Here is a 13,504-nt window from a genome sequence, read left to right as displayed (position 1 = left end):
AGGGAAACACACAGAGTTATACTTGTATATACCTAATGAAAGAAATATGTCTCAGTAACGACCAACTTTCTCCTAGTGAGAGTTTGTAAAGAGTGCCATTGCTTCCAAAGGAGAGGCCAAGTGGTTTCTCCATAGAGTGAAAGGTCGTGCCCCCGACTCTACGTTAGCGACCTTCCAGGAAAAGAAAGCTATGTAAGCTGGGGAAGAGAAGCGGTCCAGATCTTGGAGTTTCGGACTCAAAGTCTAGCTTCTGAGAGCCGGGGTGGACACGCTGCAGGTTACTCAGTGTGGAGCGGCGCTCACTTTTTTGCCCCAGACTACAGCAGTCGGTAGGTAGACCTGACGGCCTTGGGTGAACCCCAGAATCTGGAGCGTGTGAAAGTGACTCACTCCCCTGACAGGGACAGCAGCTGCCCTTGACCCCACAGCAGCGAGCCCACAGCTCGAAACCAACGAAACGAAGACCACCCCAGCAGCCCTATCTGCCGCATCTGGCGGGAGGTAAATTTTCATCCAGGCTTGGAGGAAAAGCCAGATTCTCCATCCCGGCCAATCAGATGAGAGAAGATCTCGGCACGCCCCTTTCCATCTGCCAATCAGCATCTGACTTGGGGGCCGGCCCCTTGACTTCGGAAAACTGCCTTTTAAATTTCATTAGTGCCGCTTTCTTCTGCCCGTCCCCGAGGCGTTCTAGGCTGATCACAAAAATGTGCCCCAAAGAGGAAAACCGAGTGTAACAATTCCAAAGCTGTGAGAAGCTAAACTATAGATTCCTATATTGAAATCGTGGATTCCAGGAGCGACAGGGACAGAGGGTTCTGGAATGCCGACTACAACTCCCAGGAGGCCTTGCGCGGACTAGGGGAGAGAGTGCGAGGGGGCGGGCGCCGCGCGGCGGAAGGCCGGGCGTCACGGGACTTCCAGAACGCGCGCCAGCGAGTGGGCGAGACCTGGTGGCGGGGCGGCGACTCAGCTTTGTGTCCTGTTCTTCAGGCTGCGCGGCCGGGCCGGCTAGGGGGCGTGGCCCGCGCGGAGGCTGGTGGGGGTGCGGGCTCCGCGGGACGCGGGTGACGCGTCTCCTTCCAGCTCAGCGGAGTGTGAGGTGTCGCGGCCCCGCCAGCGATTGGCTGTTGAGCGGCGACTACGCGGCGGCCGTTGGTCGCCGGCAGCACGGAGCGCAGGCCGGGGCGGGCGGGGGGGCTATGGGGCGGCAGTGGCGGCGGCGGCGGCTGGAGAGGGCGGGCGCTGGCGAACCGTCGGCCGCAGCAGCAGCAGCAGCGGCAGTCCCTGGAGTCCGCCTGTGAAGCGCGCCTGTTGGCGCCGCCGTGGGCCCCGCGGAGGGGACTCGAGCCGCCACTCAGCGGCTCCCCCGGCGCCGCGGCCCTTCGCGCTCTCGCGCCCTTGCTCGCGCTGCTGCTCCGGCTCCTCCATCTTGGCCTCGGCAGTGGCGGCTGCCGGGAGGATGTGCCGCCTTCTGGCAGGGGGAAGAAGGAGGAGAAGATGAAGAAGTACCAGCGGGCCTTGGCCCTGGCCTCCTGCCTCTCCCTGTGCTCCCTGGTCTGGTGAGGAGCGGCGGCCGCGCGGAGCTCTGGTGGGGAGGGGGCGGCTCAGTCACACCCCCGGGTCACGCAGGCTCTCGGGGTGCGGGTCTCCGGAGCCCGCGGCTGGGGACAGACCGAGGTCTGCGCCCGCCCCGCGCGGCGGGCAGCGCTGGGCGTGGAGCCTCGGTGGAACGGAGCGGGGAGGCCCGGTGGGCGGAGCGGGCGCCTCAGGTGTGCGGAGTGGCGGATGTGCGGGGTCCCCAGGCCCGTGCGGCGCGCACCGGCGTCCGCACCTGCCTTCTCCTGGCCGGTCGCACGTGGGGCCGCCGCTCGGAAACTTGGGGCGCTCGCTCGGTTGGCTCGGGGCAGGCTGCGCGGACGGAGTGCGTGCGGTGGCTTTCGGCCGCGGGAGGGCGAGGGCCGTGTTGCCAGCGGGAGGACGGCTTTGTCCCCGCAGCTCCGCAGCGCTCCGTACGTCTCCAACAACGTGGGGCATTTTTAGGGGGAGCCCCGGGAGCTGTGGGTCCAAGGGTGCTGCCATCAGTAGGCTTGGAAAAGTCATTCTTCTCTGAAGAAATTCTTCCAGGGACTTTTCTTTCCTTTAAAAGGGAAGTGTGACATTTTGTGAGCGAAAAGGTGTTTTCTCGGTCATAGGAATTTGCTCTTTCTTATTAAAATCCCCGGAAACTAGCACCAGCAGTGTTTTCACGTCTATGGGTGCCTGGCGGAGCCCAGAGCTCGGAGGGGTAGTTGTTGCTCTCCTGAGAACAACTGCCCGAGTTTGGGTTAGAAGGATGATAGAAGTTTTAGAGAACAAAAAGGTTGACCTCATCTTTCATTTTGAACCTCTTTAATAAAGCCAGTGCCATTTTCCCCGTTTTTCTATTTTTAGTATTATGTTGGATACCAAGAAGGGTCTCTAAAAGATGAATCCACTTACAAATTTTAAATTAGTGGGTGAGATACTGAAACCTTGTGCTTATTTTCACCTCTTTCTGGGGATTGCTTAGTTGTTTCTGCAAACAGCTTTCTCCTTGATCATGCCCATCTTTAGACCAGGTTTTACTTCACCAGCACTTCCTGAAATAACTGATAAAAGTAGAGGGTACACTTTTCATTTGAATTTAATAGGCACCAGTATCACTGGTTTTTTTCCAGTTCAGTGGTGGAAATGAAATCAAACATTAGAATGTGGTTCTTGAAATCATTTGTAAATTTGAAATTAGTCATGTTTCTATTGTTGGGGACTGTGCTATTTAGTTTAATCCCATGCATTTTTTCCTCTTATTTTCATCAGCAGTAGTGAGGAGGTCATGACCTACCTGTCAGTGGAAAAGATCAGGTAGCCTAGTAGTCAGATCTATTAAGTTTGTTGACTCACAAAATGAAAAGCATATGTTGAGGGTTCAAGTAAAGAGTGAAAAATTTAGCTGAAGAAACACTTGGGTTAATATTTTGGGATTTGTTTGAACTGCCAATCTAAGTACATTTTAATTTTTTTTTTTTTTTTAGCAAAACTGTTAAAAGGCATTGAAATAGAATATTTAGGCTTGAGTTATTTGGAATGGTGATGAAGAATGAGATTGAGTAAGAGGAGTGGTGTATGTCTATTTTATTCTTTTCAAACCCTTTTTCCTTGGAAAATCGAAATGATATCACTGACTTAAACAGAGGTCTAACAGTCTTGATCTGGTTTGTCATTTCCCTACATCCATATCCTCCCTAACAGAAATAGGTACCTAAATAAAACCTTTGAAAGATTAGATAAAAGTTGGTGAGCTCTTCTTAGTAGCCATTTTTATCATTCAGAAATTGTCCTCAAATTTTGTGAATTATTTCTCTTTTATAGATTGAGTGTAGTGTTGCAAGTTTATACTATAATACTCTAGTTTCTAAGGTTTCTTCTCTATCACTTTTGCTGTATCTTGTTATTTTTATTTATGTCCTAATTGTATAGATCTTGTTTATGTGTCCCTTCTGCGTTTGTCTATTCATCTTAAATTGCCTCCATAGAAACATCATACTTCGGTCTCATTATTCATTCCTGTTGCTATTTTTTCTTTTGTATACTTGGTGTGATTCCTAATTATGAGTAGAGTATTCTAGATATAAATGCACTGTAGCTGCAGCACAGAGGAATGATAGTCAGCTATCTCTGTGTCCGGCATGTAATGTATACTTTATACATTTTAGCATCTTTAATCTTAGTAACCCTATAAGGTAGGTATTATTAACTTCATTTTGCATTTTACAGATGAGTAAGTAGAGAGGTTAAGTAACTTGGTTAGGGTTAGCTATTACATTTTGTAGTTTAGATTTGAATCTAAGCAGCCTGACTCATAATATAGGCTCCTGATTACTGTGATCTTTTGACCATAAATCAGAAGGCCTATGTTGAAGATATGGTGCCATCACTTACTAGATACGTGTTCTTGGACACATTACAATAACTCCTTTAAACCTTAGTTTTTATGTTCTCAGAATGCCATTCATACTACACAGGGAAGGAAATGAAATAACACATATGACAGATTTTTTGTAAAACAGTGAGAATATCTTATCTATATATTTCATTATAAAATCATTCAACAAAGAGATTTTTTTCATGCTTATTGTGTACCAAATGTTTATGAGCATTGAAAAACCTAAAGATAGATGACCAGTTTTGTTTTTTTTTTAAATACAGAAAGTCCCATATTCCAAGAGTCCTCCATTAGTTTTCTATTACTGCTGTAACAAATTACTATAAATTTAGAGACTCAAAACAACACATACATATTATTTTATAGTTCTGGGGTCAGAAGTCCAAATTCAGTTTCACCAGGTTAAAGTTAAGTTGTTGGGAGGGCTGGCTCATTCTGGAAACTCTGAGAAGAGAATTTCTTTGACTTTTTCAGCCTCTGGAGCTGGCTGCATTCTTGTCTCTTTCCTTACACGACTTCAACCTATTGCTTCAGTCCTCATGTTTAATGACTGATGATCCACCTCTCCTTCCCTCTTATTATCATGACTCTTATGATAACATTGGGTCCACCCAGACAATCCAGATTGAGCTCCCCATTTCAAAAATCCTTAATTTAATGACATCTGCAAAGTCTCTTTTACTGTATTATGTATTTACTGTATATGTATTTTATTATATGTTTAGGGATTGGGATGCAAATATCTTTGGGGGCCATTATTCATCATACCCTCTCATTCTTGGAAAGACTAGAAAGGTTTATCATGACCATGAAGAAGATAAGGATGTGATCTGTACTTTAATCAGTGGGTATTCTGAGTGTGTTCCCTAGTTAGTAAAACCTTGTACGTGTAACTTTAATGTGCTTAATTGTTTATAAATTACATACATGTGTTAATATGACATTAGTATGTTAGCATACATGATAAACTACACAAGTTAGATGTTTTAAGAAAGATGAGAGAGAAAATAATTTATACCTTCTGTTAATAGTACCTTTTGTTTTCATTAAAGTTGTGACTTGTGTGTGTGGCTGGGGATTACACCTAGGGACTCACAGGTGGCAGGCAAGTGCTGTACCACTGAGCTACATCCCTAAACCCAAAGTAGAAATAATTTTTAGTGAGTGCTATGTGATTGACCTACATTCATAATGTAGATGAGGAATAACTTATACAGGCTAGGCATCTAGCCTTGTCATTTCTTGTTGGCTTATACTTGTATTATTTTATCTTTGTAACCCTTGCAGAGAATTATGAGGGTCAGTTTGGTTAAAACTAAATGATCCCTATGTCTACTTACATGAGCGCACACAAATTATAGTATATTTTGGCATGCTACAAGTAAACCCATTAGCTTGTGAAGCTTCTACTCTTTCCTGGTGTTTCTAATGTGTGTGCAGCTGAGACCAAGTATGAATCTTTATACTCATCTCAGTAAAGTTTAATTTTTTTTAGACTAAATGAATCTTTTCTTGCACCCTAAGGATCATCTTTGAGAAATTCATACTTGTACTGATGGGAAGAGCTAGACATTTAAACAGTTCGCATTTGAAAAATATAATAGAAGTACTTTTACAAGGACTTTAGAGATAACAAAGGAAGAATTTGTACTCTAGCTATGGTTTTATCACTATTTGTATGCCTTTGTGCAAGGGACTTCTGTGAGCCTTAATTCTCATCCATAAATGGTTATCAGGATGGATAGTTCAAAATGGGAGAATATTGTTTCATGAAGAGAGAATATTCCTATTGGTATGTTATCTGGAGTGTAGCTCTGGAGAGAGATGGAAAGGAGGCCACAATTAGGTTTTGGGGTTTCTAAAAAATTTTTTTAGTTGTCAATGGATCTTTATTTTATTTATTTATAATATTCGGTTCTGAGAATCAAACCCAGTGCCTCACACATGCCAGGCTAGTGCTGTACCACTGAGCTACAACCCCTGCCCTACAGTTTGGTATTGAAGGGATTTGTTTATCTTATAGATGAACTCTGATTTTAACCTGGCAGCTGATGAACAGAGTGAAGTAGTTAAAATAGGAGAGGAAGAGAATGAGGGACACACTGATTATTTAATTGGATTGCTATGGAGGGTAGAATGGATTGGAAGGGACAGATTTTTGAGGGCAGGTAACTAACTCTAGGAAGTGGTCATACCAGGAGAGGGTTGACAGATGTTTAGATCAATGTGTTGACCTTTCTGACCTTAGAAGTATGTTTTCTTTTGACTGCTGACTAAAGAGGTTTATTTCTTAGTTTTAATTATAGTTTGGTACCCCTTTATTCCTCAGATAATTTTGCTGGTTTCTTGTTCTTTTGTTAATATGCATACTTAGCAGAAAAATAAGAAACTAGTAGTTATTGTAAGCTGATTTTTTTCTTGAGAGGATGAATAGAAAATTTTAAAATTCTTATTCTGTCTTTAATCTGGAGAAATATTTTGCTTTTAAGAGAACCTATTTTCTGAATAAAATAATAACTGTTAAAAAGAATAAAATAACCCTTTCAAATCATTTGATGACTTTTTTATGTAATTGGTCTCTTTCTCTTTCTTTTTTTGGAAAACTTAATGTTGAAAGACCTTGGGGAAAGTTTATCTTTGCTCCAAGATATACATTCCAAAGAAAGCATTTGGTACTTACAAGAGATGTTGGGTCACAGATAAGGGTGTCAGATCTCTTCAGATAAGTTAGATGAAGCCAGACTGCCTTTATAAGAAACAGTCTCTGAAACACAGAACATCTTCCTGTAAAGCTTTTGCACTCTTATCCAAAAAATAGAGTGACAGTTCTTTATAATAACCTTTGAATTATTTTTAAAAGAGCTGGATGCAGTCCATATTGCTCCTTTAAGTTATTAAACATTTGAAGATATGTTGGAATGAAAGTAGGTATAGGATTAGCAGATAATGAAAAAGAAAAAAGATTCAGTTCTTTACTTACTTTTTTTTTTTAAAGAGAGAGAGATAATTTTTAAATATTTATTTTTTAGTTTTTGTAGACACAACATCTTTATTTTATTTTTATGTGGTGCTGAGGATCAAACCCACCGCCCCACACATGCCAGGCGAGCGCACTACCGCTTGAGCCACATCCCCAGCCCTTAACTTACTTTTGAGAATTGGTTATTTAATCTTTTGGCGGCTCATGATGCATAAATTGTTCTTTCACTTTTCTCAATTTGGGTAGAAAGATTAGTTGATGTTTATAACTAATATTTTTGTACTTGTGATGCAAAGAGGAGAAACTTGTCTTCAGGTAGAAACATGTATATCCTAAACTCTTTTTAGTGGTTTATATACAGCTGGAAAGAAACAAAGTGCTGTGTATTGAAATTTAATTATTTATATCTTTTTTTAGATTGCTCTTTAGTGCCTGTTGTATGTTGCTTGTTTTGTTCTTCAAGATAATATTTTAAAGTAATTTCAGAAAGTAAAATTGCACGTGTCACAAGGGAATTGGAAGTTGTTTTGAGTATTTGCTGTGTAAGAATGTTAATCCCATGGGATATGCTTCATAAAGACATGATTTTTTTTTTTGAAAGAAGGTTTTGTTTTCTTTTAGGACTTTCCTCCTCTTTCTTTCCTTCCTTCGTTTTTCCTTCCTTCTTCCCTTCCCTTCTCTCTCTTTCCTGGCATTTGACCCCAGGGCCTCCCACATTTGAGCCAAGTGCTCTATCACTGAACTACATACACCTCCAGTCCCAGGACTTTATTTGCTAATTTTTTAAAACAATTTCACATTTTATATAAAACTGATACAGCTTTGTTAGAAAATGTTTTAGAGCATTAACATTGCTCATTGGTCCTAAGCTAATTTTGTATTGTTATGTAGTGTTTGAAATATACTGAGAGGAAATATATAAAGTGCTTAGAATGATGCCTTGCTTATAGCAAGTACTGTTATATAAAGTCTTATTATTCGTTCACTCTGGGTACTTTGGCAGTTTGTTGTAGAAGTAGGATGGCTTAGGCATCAGAATTGAGAAATATGAATCCATAAATTCATATGTTATTAAATGAACTCAGACCTTTTTATACATCATTCTAAAAGATCTAATTAGGATGTTTGGGAACAATACAAAAAGCTGAATTGTATGATAGGTATTTAAAGAAAGGAAAAATTAGAGCTGGACTTGGTTTTAAGGAAAATTATGTATGTGATTCATAAACTCTGCTTCTGTGGGAGCAGAGTTTGTGAGCTAAAATAAGATGTACTGGTGCTGCTAATATAAATAACAGGTACTTCTCTGTGTGTGTGCACCTGCCTGCATTGGGTAGATGGCACTTAATTGTCAATGAAAAAGTAAGTTCTGAATAAGAAATAATGTACTTGATGTGGGTGGGAGTAGTAGTAAGCAGACAAGCCTGAGGAAAAATGTATTTTGGATGTTATGATGGATTCTTAAGGTAAGTCATAGAACTGGGTGATCAAGATCCAGCAAGAGAAGTAGTGTTTTAACATCATTGTGCCAGAGGTATTTCAGAGAAGAATTGCAGGAATGATATTTATTTATTTATTTTTTGAAATTACTTTACATTTATTGTTCTTGTATCCTGAAAACATGGTGCAGTATTTTTATTGTAAAAGTTCTATAGATTTCTACACAGAAAGCGATATTTTCTACTAATATAGTTTCACTTCTTAACTTCTCGACTAGATGTCATTTATTAGTTATTGACTTTTTGATTACTTGTTCACTCTCTTATTATAGGTATCTTCAGATTTTCAATTCCTTTTTATGTTAGTTTAAGTCAGTTTGTTTTTAGGAATTGTTATTATTTTTTCTTTTTTTTAAAATTTATTTCTTATATACATGACAATAGTGGAGTGCATTATATTCATGATTATCCATTCACAGCACAGTTTTTTGTAAGTCTGTATATAAAGTATGTTCATGCCAAATTATTATACATGAGCTCTCTTTTTTTTTGCATATAATTCTTAATACACCTTTATACCACCATTTATCATATCTCTGTATATAAGGCATGTTGATTTAAAAGCAGTAATTGAGATTTGTTGTAACAAGGACTTGGCAGTAGGAATGAAGAGGGTGCATCAAACAGATTTTAAGGAAGTAAATAATCTTGGTTTGGTGATAGATTGGCAAGCTGGGAATGTGGTACAATAGATAAGGCATTGGGCTAGAATTCAAAAGAACTGGGTTTTAGTTTGCCTCTAACTAGCCCTTGTTCAGCACCTACTGTCATTCAACTCAGTGTCAAGGGATTTTTACTGAAATTCTGTGTGTTGCATCCTATGCAGGATTCTGGTTGACAATAGAAAAAGTACTTGCTTTCTTGGAGTGTACTATAGTTGAAATACTCAATTCTAGAATCTAAAATTAGGAATGTATGAAATAAGTTTAAGAATAAAAGTCTGTTTTTTACTCATACAACTAGAAGAATTGATAGTATTCAAAAAAGAATTGAAAGAGTTGGCAAAGGATTTGAGATGGGAAGATCTGTTAGTGGGAGGTGAGTGGAATATCCGACTGGAGACATCATAAAGATAAAGACAAATGCAGGCCTCTGTGCAGATACGATTTGGGTTGGAGTTGTCTTTATAGAGCGTATCATTTTTGAAATAGAATGTTTTACTTCTGAGATAGAACATTGAGCTTCTGCAGATAATTGAAATAAAGTGCCAAGCAAAGTAAAACCCTGAAAGGAAGGAGGAAGTTGAAAAACAAAGATGGACAGAGGTTGAAGGAGGTCATTTGAATGTCATCAGTATAAAAAGGTCTTAGCTAAGGCTGAAGAGCTTGAAAACTGTGTAAAATAATCTTGTGTTCAACAAAGGGAAGTTGTTGATTGAGAGTGGAAATAAAAGGTATTTGGAGAGCTGGTAGGCATGAGTTCTCACACATTTGTATGGAAAGAAAAAGAGTACTTGAATTTAAAAATGGTAAGTGGCCTCATGCTTGCATATTTCAAGCTTCATACTTGTATACAGTGCTACAAGATTTGTCTTATTAACAGTCAACTTTGATTATGTCAGTACCAGATAAGCATTTTTCAAATGCTCCCTTTTGCCTAAAGGATGAAAATTTAAACCCTGATGTTAAAGGCCTGCAGTGTGGTTCATACCTAGTTTTATAGCTATATATTCCACTTTTCCTTATGCAGACTTCCTGCTTTAGCCTGGCTAACCTGTCAGCCTGGTACTAATTTATTTGGAGACTGTCTTTGCAGTTTTGAATCAAAAATTAACATAGCAAAAGTGACTTAAGTTTTATAGAATAAATACACCTTACACAATTTATTGAAATACACTATTTCAAGAAAGTTTAGTATGTGATTATTTCTAGTAGCTTTGGGACAAGTTGTATTTACCAGATTTTAATCGTAGGGTAAGTTATTAAAAACTGAGCATACTTCAGTGTTCAGCAAGTGCTTCCCCCAGTTTGGGTCATTGAAATTATAGGCCAATTTAGTAATCAGTCTTCTAATACAATTTGGTACATAGGGTATTTAAACTGAGAATCCAAGACCAAACTGGGCACAGTGACGCACACCTGCAATCACAGTGGCTCAGGAGACTGAGACAGGAGGATCACAAGTTCAAAGCCAGCCTCAGCAACTCAGCAAGACCACATCTCTAAATAAAATACAAAAAAGGGCTGGGAACGTGGCTCAGCGGTTGAGCACTCTCGCGTTCAATCCCTGGTACCCCCCCCCCCCCCCAAAAAAAAATCCAAGACCAGTCCCACATCAGAATGAATATTAAGGATCAGAATTACTGAAATTCAAAGGTTTCCTTAGAAGCAAATATTAAAGAGCTTTTTTCAGCTTAACTGTATAGTTCCATGTGATTTAACTCTAGATTGCTGAGGCAGTATAATAGAATAAAAACTGAAAGGAGAAGGGGACCCTCAGTCCTCTTTCCTAGTAGCAGGTAGATAAGCAGAAGAGAAATAATTTTAAAAGAGCCCCCAAACTGCCAGGCATGATGGCCCATACCTGTAATCCCAGTGACTTGGGAGTCTGAGGCAAGAGAATCGTAAGATCAAGGTGGCCTTGGCAACTTAGCAAGAGCCTGTCTCCGATAAAAATTAAAAAGGGACAGAAATATAGCTGAGTAGTAGAGCATCCCTAGGTTTAATCCTCAGTGCAACTGTTACTAGATTAAGAATATCTTCTTTAAAAAAAACCAAAACATTGTAATTGAAAGAAAAAACGTGGTTATTAAGCAAAGGCACTGGAGGCCCAGTCATCTCTTGGTCTTGCTTTATTACACATGTTTGATCAAAGTGGCTTTCTGTTTTTCACCTATTTCTCATAAGTCTCTTCATATCTCTGTAGAATTACTGTTAAGTTTTTTTTTCAAATTTCTAATCAATAATGTTCAAAAAACTATAATTTCTTTAGCTACACTTCCCTAAATTGAATGGTTGACACTGTTTCTGTATCAGGGCTTAGATCTGAATTTAGACTTAAGAAGCAATACTTCATTGCCCAGTTTAGTTCCTTGACCATAAATTCTCTGATTACTGGGCTCTTCTCTAAGCTGTTACAGAAGTTTTTCCAGTCCATAATCAGAGTAAGAGCCATGGATCACTGCTGAGAAGAGGACAGAAAATCCCTGCCTTAAAGGTGCTCAATCTTGTGTGAGAGAGAAAAATAAAGTGTATGTAGTAAGTGCTCAGATAGAGAAAGCCCAAGAGCTATGACACTTTGGATGTGGGGCCACCAAACCACAGCTTGTTGAAATTAGGAAAGTTTGTCCCTAACCTAGTACTTGCCTTCAAAGAAAAGAATGATAAGAATTTAACCAGGTTTTGAATGGTGGGGAACTGGAGCAGGGGCAGAATGTTCTTGGAAGAAGGAACAGCACGAGCCAAAGATTTGGAAGCAAAGATGTTGTGGTTTGTGTTCAAGATGCAGGTACTGATGGTTCTGCATCATTGATACATACAGTAAGGACACGGAGGGGCAGGAAATACAAAGCTTAACATGGTTGCAGAAGTTTAGAGAGTTTTAAATATCATGGGGAGAGAAGCTTCAATTTTGTCAAGTATAGATGTATAAAAGTGTATAAAAGTTCTTAAGCAGGGGAATGACAGTCTGATAATTCAGTGTTAGATTTTTGGCAATGGTGTGAAGGATTGATTTGAAGAGATATAAGATAGGAATTAGGGAGATCTATTAGAAGGTTGCTGTAGATAAAAAGTGAGGGTTTGAGTTAAGGTGGCCATAATGAAGTTTGAGAAAAGAAATTTGAAGTAAATGAGTTGAAGAAAAAGGAGAAGTCACAGATGTTTTTCAGATTTCTAATTTGAGAACTGAATGGGTAGCAGTACCACATGGTGGGCTCAAGAATATTGGAGGAGGAGAATTGGAAAAAACAAGATTATGTGTTCAACTTTGGATTTGATTGTCTTTGAGATTTTTGAAATGTTTTGGAACATGAAGAAAGAGAAATCCAACCTTTATATGAGATTTATTCATTCTCAACATGGATATAGGCTTTCAACAAAGGGTTTGAAGAAGTGGATCACTCTGGAGAAGATAATAAGGGCTATCTTTAATAGCCATCAGCTAAGAACTGTGAGAGCTGGATCTCTCAAGTCGATTATAAAGGCAAGACTCAGAACAGAACCCAGGAACGTCAGAGTTTAAATAGTGAGTAGAAAGCAGCAGAGTCAGAGAGATGAAAGCAGAGGTATATTATTTGACATGCCAAAGAAGGAGGTGATTTCAAGTGGAAGCAGTAGTCAAAGGTACATTTTGCCCCACCATATACCTTTCTTCATAATCATGAGGGCAGAAGTGAGATTTCATCAGGTTGAGCACTAAGTAGAAAAAGAAGTTGAGCCTGTAAGTATATACTGCTCTGAAATTTGGTAAGTGAAAGTAAATAGAAGGGGGGTCATGGATGAAAACAACTAACATTTGAGTGCATATTCTGTGTCAGGCTAAGCAGAGCACATGCATTTATTTTAATTCCTCATAGTAACTCCATTTTACAGTGTTAGTATTGTGGCATATAGACCTTATAACTTTTCCAAGATCATATAACTAGATCAAGACCATATAAATAATAAGAGGGGGACCTGAAGATAAACCTTGAGTCTTTTTGACTCTGGAGTCTATTCCTCTAGCTACTACTATACAGCCATTGTATTTATCACTTTGACTATCATAACCGTAAAGCACTACTTTGATTTTTGTACATCACTGTTCTTCCTTTGTGAGAATAGTTCTTGTAATTTTGTCTTACGCTGTAAATGGCCTTCACTAATACCACCAATTCTCTAGTGAATGGATTAGTGTTGTTTTCTTAGCTTTTATCTGTTGAAAAATTATTAAGCATGAAATATAGCAATACAGAAAGATCATAGGCTTTGGAAAGAGAAAAATCTAAGTGTACAGTCAAAAACAGTGATTTGGGGCAAGTTACTTCTGAGCTTTAGTTTCCTTATTTGTAAAAGTAGACCATGCTACCTTCTGTGTGGATTCCTTCTTTTGCTGTTTTCTGTTAACCACTCTTATCTTCCT

The 13,504-nt window shown here is 39.7% G+C and overlaps 1 protein-coding gene across 4 annotated transcripts in view; it reads left to right on the top strand.

Annotated features, from left to right (window-relative positions):
- Positions 1-1,416: 1,416 nt before the first annotated feature.
- Positions 1,417-13,504, top strand: part of Suco (SUN domain containing ossification factor) — a 69,568-nt gene continuing 57,480 nt past the window's right edge. For all 4 annotated transcript variants that reach the window (XM_071600305.1, XM_071600304.1, XM_027934957.2 and 1 more), the window contains exon 1: positions 1,417-1,562. In XM_071600305.1, the coding sequence (XP_071456406.1) occupies positions 1,501-1,562 (62 nt within the window). In that variant the 5' untranslated portion in view covers positions 1,417-1,500. The remainder of the gene's footprint in view (positions 1,563-13,504) is intronic.

This window comes from Marmota flaviventris, chromosome 12 (assembly GCF_047511675.1).
Source record: "Marmota flaviventris isolate mMarFla1 chromosome 12, mMarFla1.hap1, whole genome shotgun sequence".
NCBI lineage: Eukaryota > Metazoa > Chordata > Mammalia > Rodentia > Sciuridae > Marmota > Marmota flaviventris.
The sequence above is the reverse complement of the archived record's forward strand: the minus strand, read 5'-3'. Positions and strand labels throughout refer to the sequence as shown.